Here is a 10,383-nt window from a genome sequence, read left to right as displayed (position 1 = left end):
AAATAAAAGCTCAATCAAAATGATGTATAATCTCGTACACCGTGAAAAATCTGATCAGCTAGATGCTGAAGCAGAAAACTGAATGTCTTTGGAAATATGACAATGAAACGGTCCATAAACAACGTATCATATCCGCGGGTGTCTCACCCATCCGACAGAATTTCATTCGGTTCTCCAACAGCAATTAGCAGTCCGCAATCACATTCACACAGCTCAATGGCAAAACAGAAGTCACACGTCCGAGCCCATATCGATACGTGTCAAAGAAATCCACACTCACGCACCTATACAGTAACACAACATTCCCTGTATACGTATCTCCCGACGACGCAGCATAATAAAGATCACCCATAGCAGCTCGTTAGAATCCGAAATTCCCCCTAGGAAGGGGGAAGCCCCCATCGACACGGCTCCAAGTGCGACGCTGCATAAAACACACATACATACACACACGGGCTAAACTTTATTTATCTATTACACAGCGAATCGTCAGGATTACTAGAAGCATATGCTGGGGATTGGCTGCTGCTATTGCTGCTCGCTTCTCTCTAGGGGGTTGTGGCGGCGAATGAGCGGAAAAAAACGAGCCGAGCGGCTACTGGCCCCCAATTACGAGGTGTACCGGTACACATATATACCCTTCAGGGGATGCGTGTCGACCCTTCGAAAACTACTTCATTACGCAGACAGCCGTGTTGACTTGTATTGTGCAACGCTTCAAGTATATACGGCGGGGAGTCGTATAGGTATACTTATGTATACTTGCGTGGATAAGGCTGTATATGCCGAATAATATCTGTGACGAATCGCTGGCTCCTGAACGCGTATCTTTTTTTGCGATGTTGGGAGATTTCTTTTCTCGGCTTCTTAAACATGAGCTGGGGTTGTATTGTGAGATGGAAAAATAATTTTTTGTCGTTGTATTTTTTAAAGAGATTTTTAATAGAGAGGTGAATGCTGGCGAGGAAAGATTTTGATTTTGATAGATACGAATGCTGATACAAATATGATTTAGTATATAGCTTTTGTAAGAACCATTCGTGTGCTGCAATACAGGACAATTGGATGAAGTCATAAATGTGTAAGTATACCTGTTTTAATTTTACTATATAATATATGATTTAACAATTACATGAAATTAATAATAAAATTAATTTAAAAATTACAATTTAAAAATAGCGTAATAATTATTCTTTAATTTTTTTTTAATTCTAAGAAACTAAATGAAGGCAATAGAATTTAGTTTTCTGCAAAAATGTTAAACAAATAATTTTTTGATTATTCATATTATGATATTTTTATTCATCAAAAGCATATAAATTGTTAAAAAAAGAGAATAGTATAAAATAAGAATAAAAAAAAACTCGCAGTCGGTAGGACTCGAACCTACGCTCCCAGAGGGAATCTGATTTCTAGTCAGACGCCTTAACCACTCGGCCACGACTGCTGAGATGCTCAGAAGTGCTTCAAAGTTGGTTTTATGGAATCACATGAAAGTAGAGCGAATTTAAGGTTATGCTCGTGTATTAAAATTTTCTTAAAATTTTATTTGTAGCAACATGGAACTATATAGGGATGAATTACGCGATTAAAATACTTTTTTGTCGAATATCAAGTAATGCGCATGCGCAATAGATCAAGCAAACGTTCGAGCAAACGTGTCGAACAGCTGTTGCCTAATACGGGAGATAACAAAGTATTGCAAGCAGAAAATTAGTCACTTATACCGATTTCTTTTGTTGTTTTTTAAATAAATGAATGCTTTATATTCTTTAGTGTAATTTGAATTTAACATAATAATATATTGTTTTAGTATTCTATTAATTTATAGGAATATTTAGCTTTTATACAATGAAATAATACTCTATTGCCAGATGACTAAACACTTATGCAACGGTGTTACGGATTTACGTGTAGCGCCAAAGCCTTTGATTTACGAGAAATTCTCATATTAAAAAGCAGCAAAGCCCGGCTTTTCGGAACGCTGCCAAAATAATGGATATTATTAGCTTTTGTCAGAGGATAGCAATGAAAGGTATCTTTTCCAATTCAAAATATTATTTTCAACAAACGGAACAGATATTTTAATTTAATATGGCGTATATTAGGCAAATTTTAATCAATAATTGACAGCAATTATTCTGGCTTATAAATGTTCGTTACATTGATTGCTGAAATATTATGCATGTACACCGCGAATAAATCCCGTCATTCAACCATCGATAAAAACAAATGAGGAAGTGCACCGGCAAGCTAAATATAGATTCCCCTTCTTAATCCCGCATAATCCAAGATGGAATACTACAGTCGTTAATCCAAAATTATTTATCCTACCTGAAAAACTCTCTTCACTCAGTTCCAGCTTATCGATCGAGTGCACGTCTCACTGCATGACGCAAGTACATCCTCCACACGGTATCCCGCAAAAGGCCCGCGCGTATACTGTACGGCCCCTCCTCTGCACCCCAAACGCCTTTTATTTACGCCCCTGTGTGTGCAGCGTACACTCGACTGCTTGGCCCTTATCGCCTCGATGAAATCGAGAACCACGTGCGAACACCTGCGAAAATGCGACGACGATAGCCTGTGCGTATAAGCAGACGACCCTTTCAGGCGAGGATAAAGGAAAGAGAGAGAGAGAGAGAGAGAGAGAGAGAGAGAGAGAGAGAGAGAGAGAGAGAGAGAGAGAGAACGATACACGTTCGTTGTTACGGGCGTACAGTCTATGCGGAGATGACATTGTCTGGCACCGGGATCTGGGCGTACATCAGGATTTTCGATGCGGAGAGATGACGAGATAATAAGTCTTGACGTTTTTCGGGTGCTTTATTGTGATGTGCGCGCAGACGAGGATGTGGGGCTGCACACATAGGTGGATGATCAGCGAAACGTCGCTTCATTATTTTCGAGGGGTGTAAGTGATTTCTTCTGCGTTAAAACTTGCTATCATAATATTTATTCACCGCACGAATGAATTGAAAAATCTGAAATCTTCTACGACAATATGGTTGTAACGTTACTTCAAGGCCATTCGAGTGATACATCACAGACACGATCGTACCGTAAATATAAGCGGGCCGTGAAAAAGAATTAACAGTAGTTCACAGTTGTCAGCGTCGAAAATTACCAAGCTCTACAAATAAAAACGCGGCGGCAGATTAACTAATCAAACAAGATAAGAGTCAAGAGAAAGATGACTTCCTGACGGACCGAATCCCGAGTAACAACACAGAGAGTCCACACAGCCGAGGCGCTCTAATCTCGTGACCAAACAGACCGCATGTTTGCTCAAAGGGTGCGAATCGAAAATCAAAACGGCAAGTGCTATTGTGCGCGCAATAGAAAAAACAGATTGGGCTATTAGACGGATGAGCGGAGAGATCTGCGCTTCGGGATTTCATTGATTGTAAGCCGATATTTACGGCTGCGCGCGTATACGGAGATTAGAGTATTAGTTTTTTCAGTTGCTTGTTTTTGCGATAGTTTGAATGAATTCGTGCTAAATTTATATCTCCTTGGAATTTAAATATCAGAAAAAAAAAACGATAAAAGATTCAATTAATCTCCAACTATCTCCGCAGTATCTGTAGTTTTCCAACAGTTCGCCCAATCTACAGCGAACGCGTTTCAATTAAAAACTCAGAAAAACTCACCATCCATCTCCTTTGTACACATCTATCTCTCTACCTGCCTCTCGAGAGATCGAGTTCCGGACAGCATCACCTATCCGGAAGGCCATTGATTGATGATGTGCTATCAGCCTCTCTCTCTCTCTCTCTCTCTCTCTCTCTCTCTCTCTCTTTCTCTTTCTCTCTCTTCGATATGTGCTCCTGCAGCTCGCCGCTTGCGCAACAGGATCATAAAGCCGGTATTTATCGTCGTGGACTTAGCGCCGAATCATCGAGCCGCCATAAATCATCGCATGGGTATACATGCGTCCTGCTTCTTTTTGCTAAAGAAGTTTCTGTGTCTTTATTTTTCTAAAACTGCTTCGAGCGCGGGGAATGTATAAATCGGTCATGAAAACGTGGATATTCGTGTATGGATTGCCAATATTTTGAATGGAGGTGACGTACCAATGATATAGGTGAGAAATGACCGTAGCATGAGTGGATTGTTTTCTCTCAATTTTCGAGGATTTGAACTTGGGGTGTGATGTGAAAATATTTACTGTACTATATATAGGCCAACTTGCCTCCAGGCCTCCAGGCGAGTCTGAGCACATCGGCAGTCGTGGCCGAGTGGTTAAGGCGTCTGACTAGAAATCAGATTCCCTCTGGGAGCGTAGGTTCGAGTCCTACCGACTGCGAATTTTTTTATCACTCGTCGACTTCGTCATATGGCCAATCAAGTTCATCGATAATCACGCGAAATTAATTGGTGCGATCCATCAGTCTAATACTTCAGTTGCAGTAGTTAGCATGTAAATTTACATTTTGTATACACGATCGCTGATAAATCAAGAGCGGAGCACTGATAATAAAACAATCCCCACATTAAGTAAACTCCGCGATTCGAAAAATCTCAAACGCTCCAATCAATCTCAATCTCACCTGATGGCTCATGGCACTACATTAAGCCACCTACACCTAGCCTCTCGTATATACTCTGCCCGCGATTATAAATAAAGTGCGGAATCGTCTACTCTGAGCAATCACGCGGCATTCGCGGACTTGATTGATCGAGCCACCGCGTCTTAATTCCAGTCCAGGCGACAAAGGAGTTCTCCTTTCAGCGGCGGTAGTAGCCGGAGGCCCGTTCGTTAGCGCCTTTTGTCGCAGCGCTGCGGACATGCGTGACTTGCATGTGTATACAAGACACTCGTGTGCGTAGGTATACGAGCGGAAAGTGAGCTTTTGTGTGGAATCCCTGCGATGAAAAGTTGGCGGAGGGCTTAATCTGGGTTTGTAGTCCCTCTCTTATTGCGTTGGCTTATAAATTTCTTTTATTTACAGCGCGAGGCTGTTCCAAGGTTGTGTGGATTTAAAATTTTTCCAGCCGAGCGTATTTATTTGCCTAAAATTTTTCAACTATTTCTCCATTCTACAATTTATGCGCGGCGCTATTCTCGTTTTTAATTTGCTCAATGAAATCTAGTGACTTAACAAACGTTTGTAATCAAAAGAGCCCTTTTATTAATTCATTAACAAGACTGTACAGTGATAGCATCTGATTTCATTAGCGCTTCAATTGAAAAAAAACTACCAGTAGTACACAAAGAAATCAATGTTCCGATAGCAGTATGTTTGACTTGGCCCACCCGATAGACCGGCTTCTGGGTTCGACCACCCTGAAGTGGCCCCGCGCTATTGATTATGTTTCGGCCCCGCTGACGCTCAGCTGTATAACTGTTTTCTCAGGTGTGCCTGCGCAAGTATAGAAAGTCACTCTAATTCAATCGATAACGTCTTCACCATCCACGAAAGTGAGACGTATGATTTAAGTAGCTATTGTCCGCGCGTGCCTGTCTCCTTTTTTTTCGTCGATATTATATTGGTTTTCTGCTGGAATAATATAAAAGGGATGTTACAATTGCGTTTTCACTTCAAGATCGTGCACAAAATTGTCTATACTTAAATAATAGAATATTGATATTAATATTCCTCGATTTCGTTAAATTCTTTTTTCAACGCGTCTCTCAACAATTTAAACACCATATCTTACTTAAACAATCGAAAAACCAAAATAACGAATACAACAAACTTTCAACACTCTCACATCGATGACAGGTAGACAAGTACTACATTTCAAACATCGATCCTTTCTCTCCTCTCCTCTTCGGTATGTATAAAGTAGCCGCTTCTTCATGCCGCTCTCGGAGCATGACTCTTCTTGGCGGACGATCGCCGGCAGAGATGTGAGTCAAAGGCGCCGCGCGAGGTCAGAACGCCCTGGGATACTTTGATTTTCGGACGGAGGAAATACTGCGCCCCATCTTTTTTTAGCTTCCATGCTTATCGCGATACGCTTTGATTACGTTTGGACTGGAGATCGAGATTTTAATCGGTATTCTATTAAGCCGCGCGATGTGTGCGCGTATATACAAGTGCAGTCTTTCAGGGCTCGATGAATGTTGGCGTTGTTTTGAGTGATCGGGAGGTATAGGTTAATGCGTTTCGGTAGTGATCTTCTGCTGAGGAGAGAAAACGAGCGGGATGATTGGCGAGTTTCTTTTTGTTGCTGTTAAGTGATGGGATTGGTGAACATGCAGTTGGATATTTTTGCGATGTGATTTTTGCTCTTACAAATTCCGTATTTTTATTTTTTCTTTAAATCAACTCTATGAATTAACAACCAAACTATACCCATAATTGAAATGCTTCTCCGAGTCCCTTGAATTACCCTTGATCTCTGCCTCTGCAGACCTTCAACTCCATGAAGAATAATCAAACGAGCCTCTCCAACGATGACTAGCCCCGCGCATCAACAACAAGCGCGCCCGCCGAAAAGAAGCAGGAAAAGAATAAAAAAAGAAAAATCTGTCAGCGCGCTCGCGCAGACTCCTATAATGTCGTCTCCTCTCGCAAGATCCCACAGCAGTAGTCCCATCCAGTCATCTCCAAACTACCTTTTAATGTATCTCCGCGGTCCGGAGGTGACATTAAAATATCTCCGGGCATTTAATCGCCGCTACAGCAGCGGCAGCAACGGCTCCTTCTTTTTATACGTACACGTATGCGAGCGCAGAATTTGGTCGGTGAGCATCGCTCTCTCTCTCTCTCTCTCTCTCTCTCTCTCTCTCTCTCTCTCTCTCTCTCACTCTCTCTTGCCTTATCGGTATTTTCATCTCAACGGCCACCGATTCGGGGAGGTAATGAAGTTTGGAGAAATGCCGCTGTTTTCGGGTTATTTATGAACTGCGTCCGGCTTGCACTTGTTGAAACGTTTCCTCCGACGTGATTTAGTTTATTCGCGGGGATGCAGGAAAATGCCACCGCCGGTGTCGTCCCTACCGATTTTTAATCGTCCATCGTAAACTTGAGCGTATCGACGGAATATGGTAATTTTGTTTCTATGATTATTCAGTTATCTTCTTTCCTACGATTATACACTGTTTTTTTCATCGTTCTGCTCCGATGCGGTTTATTTATGTACAGACAAAAAATATCGTTTTTGGCTTTCGACACTCATCGCGACATCAATCATAGCGATGAATGTATAAATAACTATTTATTGGGGTAAACGAAGAGATGAAACCACCGGAGGAAGTCGAGACGAGCCTTTTTCTTTGCGAAATCGCGTAACTTCTTTTAACGATCGGCAGCACAATAAAATCCGCCATTCCCGCGTAATGTCCCGATAATTTACGCGCCGCATATAACAATTTTATCGCTTAATTACCAGCGTAAATCAAAGCTGTAAATCCATCCCATCCCCTGCCGGATTTTTCTAATACACGCCGCACTACTAGAACACGCTTTGATACAGTTAAAATTTCTACACGCGCGCGACCGCGGCTTTTATTGCATCGCGCGCTCGATTTTTTCATATTTCACTGTGCGCCTCGTACACTATACACGACGAGTGAAATAAGATAAATCGGCATTAGCGGCGGCGAATGGAGATGAGAAGCCGCGGCGACGACGTCGGTATTTAATAACCGGACGACTCATCGACTATTACCGAGCGAATTCTTCGGAGGCCGATACTAAGTGTCTCTCACGGCAGCTACTCCTTCTCGCTTTCGTATATACATAGATATATAATGACACGGCTGTGTAGTTATGCAGCGGTAGCCCGCGCCTGTCACTTGCTGCTGTACGGGACTTCGGCTACTGCCGCGCACGGGTGTGTATGTGTGTGTGTATGCGCGACTCTGCTGCGCCAAGCAGCTGTCATAAGGCTGAAAAAAAGACTGGGATGGGATGCGTGACTGGAATGAGAGGGACAAATAAACTGGAGGTGGATACATTCGTTGCGCGCGGCTTGTGCAATCAGATGAAGTCCCGATTATGTTGGATAGAATTTGTGAGATTGATAGTGCCGCAGGTGCTTTGCATCGGTTGGAAGTTGCGAACTTTTTCTTTGCGGCGAATGGTTAAAATTTTGGAAAAAAAAACGCGACGAAGAGTACAAAAATAAAATTGAATTTATAAAAGAATATTCACTTGGACAGAACATGCGTAAAAGTTAAGTCACGAAGAGATCTGCTAAGTTAAGTGTTCCTACGTAAAGAGTCATACGTATACAGAGGCGCGTGCAGTCTGTTATAGTATCACATAACTAGCTAAGAGCTGTTTTTAAGAGATGACAATTTGACAGATCATAGTCAGTTTCGCACAAGCTCTCAGAATGAAAAGTTACTCGGTGATTCTGTTAGCCATTTGCTTTGCAGCGATCTATTCGGTGCGTAAGTTGTTATTACTTATTTTCGTACTATTGCAGTTATAGCAAAATAGAGTTCATTTTAATTCACTTTATCTTAAACAGAGTAGCGCTCTTATATCGATAGAAGACAAGGCTGCATGTTTAAAAAAAAATGGATTAAACAATACTGGTAAGTCTACTGGGACATGCTGTGAATGGAAAATAAATACGTTTTTATTAACGAATTTCACTGTCTTGCAGAAAAGTGGGATTTAACGGCACAATTCGATTATCGCTTGGAAAAGCCGTTTACGTGCTATGTTGCTTGCGTGATTAATGCGATCAAAAAGCCCGAGGAAACTGTTTATGGAAAGCTGAGCGAAGTTATCGAACGCGGTAATGCTGTTGTGATTTATCGATTTAGCAATTTAGTAATCATTTCAGTTGATTTTCATAGATAAATATTTGTATCTTTAGGCCACGTAATTCCAGCTAGCCTCAAAAAAGACATGGAAAATCGTTTGGATAGTTGCTATCGATATAATGGTAGTATCTCATTTTACATTTATTGTATATTAAGACGATGGCGGTATTGGTGTATCTATAACATTAATTCTCCTGTTTAGGTGAAGGCGATGACTGTAAATTATTATACTGCGTCAAGATACTCCAATCTCCATTTAATCAAACTCTCAATTTACTCGCTTGAAGATATAGAACTTATACAATTATCTAAGTACTTGCAATTCATAGGATATCATAATATTAATGCTTAATATATTTTAATTTATAACATACTAGAATAACAAATGATTAATCGTAGTGTAAAGTGCAAGTTAACGACCAAGGAAAAATTTAACTATAACGTATCACTTGTTGAATGTTTTACAATCGTCAAGATAATATTATTTTTAAATATTGAATAACATATACTATATCGAAATTGATATCGCCTCAATCGCGTATTTCTTTATTAGTATAACTTGTAGATTAGTCTCTAAATTGCTGATGTCTCATAGCTAATATAAACCATTTCATGCGATTGCTGAAACCTGACTCTACGGTTACTCAAGACATAACTTCGGTCAATTGCTGTAACCTTGGAGATGATTGCTTTCGTGTGGTGGTGGTTAACCTCAAAATTTACGTGTGTGTATTCGTGCTGATTATCGCAATTGTTTCAATACATTTCGCTGCTTTAGCGTATGTAACCGAGATACGTTGTTCATCTCTAACTATAAGTGAACAATTGTTCGAGATCCACGTGATTTTATAAGATTGAAATTGAGATTCTCCTATCACTATTCAATTCTAGGTTTTTTACAATCAAGCAGTACAATTTTCACTCTCTAATCATCATCTAACCCAATTATCAGAAAAAAAATGAAATCACCTCCCAACTACTAACGCCCCCACAACTCTTACTGATTTATCTCTTCGTACGTCCTTCATCTCTTGTACACACGCGTGTACAACACAGCACGAGCCATCGGCTATCTAATCGCGCCTATAAAGGCATTGTGTGCTGATGCTCGCGCGCGGGAACGCAAGAGAGAGAGAGAGAGAGAGAGAGAGAGAGAGAGAGAGAGAGAGAGAGAGAGGAAGTAATTAGAGAGGCACGCACGCGAAAGAGAAGCAAAAGACGACGATCCGCCGCGCGTGCACGCAACACTTGCTCTCACTGTAATCGCCATCGCCGCCTGTGTCATTATCATTCGCGTTTGTGTCCCTTGCCGCCTAATTGTTTGCATTACCGCGAATCTCGGAGGTCCCGCAAAGTCTATATTGGTGGACCTGTTTTTTACTCTTCTGCTCAGGTATAACTCTCGCGGGTATAATGGTATTAGGAAGCGATTATTGGGCGCACGCGAGAATCGCGGTAGCTCGAAGAGTGACATTTAGAGCTTGGTGCTCGATTTTCAGAGCTGTAGCAGATTTGCTACCGTAAGAGGTGTGTAATGATGATTTTACCGTTGCCGGATTTCTGTGGATATGGGTAATGGCTTTGGGATGTGGGCAGTTTTTGGTGCTTCTGGTGTACCGGCTTCTGTGATTATTATTGTAGGTTCGGAGAAA

The 10,383-nt window shown here is 41.3% G+C and overlaps 1 protein-coding gene and 2 non-coding genes across 3 annotated transcripts; 2 read left to right on the top strand and 1 right to left on the bottom strand.

Annotated features, from left to right (window-relative positions):
* Positions 1-1,365: 1,365 nt before the first annotated feature.
* On the bottom strand, positions 1,366-1,447 carry TRNAS-AGA. The gene has a single exon. It is a non-coding gene; the product is annotated as a tRNA-Ser (tRNA).
* A 2,780-nt stretch (positions 1,448-4,227) lies between these two features.
* TRNAS-AGA lies at positions 4,228-4,309 on the top strand. The gene has a single exon. It is a non-coding gene; the product is annotated as a tRNA-Ser (tRNA).
* A 3,458-nt stretch (positions 4,310-7,767) lies between these two features.
* On the top strand, positions 7,768-9,254 carry LOC107981402. Its single transcript, XM_016987271.3, has 5 exons — positions 7,768-8,346; positions 8,431-8,497; positions 8,569-8,703; positions 8,785-8,853; positions 8,934-9,254. Exons 1-5 carry the CDS (start codon positions 8,293-8,295, stop codon positions 9,014-9,016), a joined length of 408 nt encoding a protein of 135 aa, XP_016842760.2. The 5' UTR covers positions 7,768-8,292; the 3' UTR covers positions 9,017-9,254.
* The last annotated feature ends 1,129 nt before the right edge of the window (positions 9,255-10,383 follow it).

This window comes from Nasonia vitripennis, chromosome 4 (genome assembly GCF_009193385.2).
Source record: "Nasonia vitripennis strain AsymCx chromosome 4, Nvit_psr_1.1, whole genome shotgun sequence".
Lineage (NCBI taxonomy): Eukaryota > Metazoa > Arthropoda > Insecta > Hymenoptera > Pteromalidae > Nasonia > Nasonia vitripennis.
Note: the sequence above shows the minus strand (reverse complement) of the source record. Positions and strands in the feature narration are given on the sequence as shown.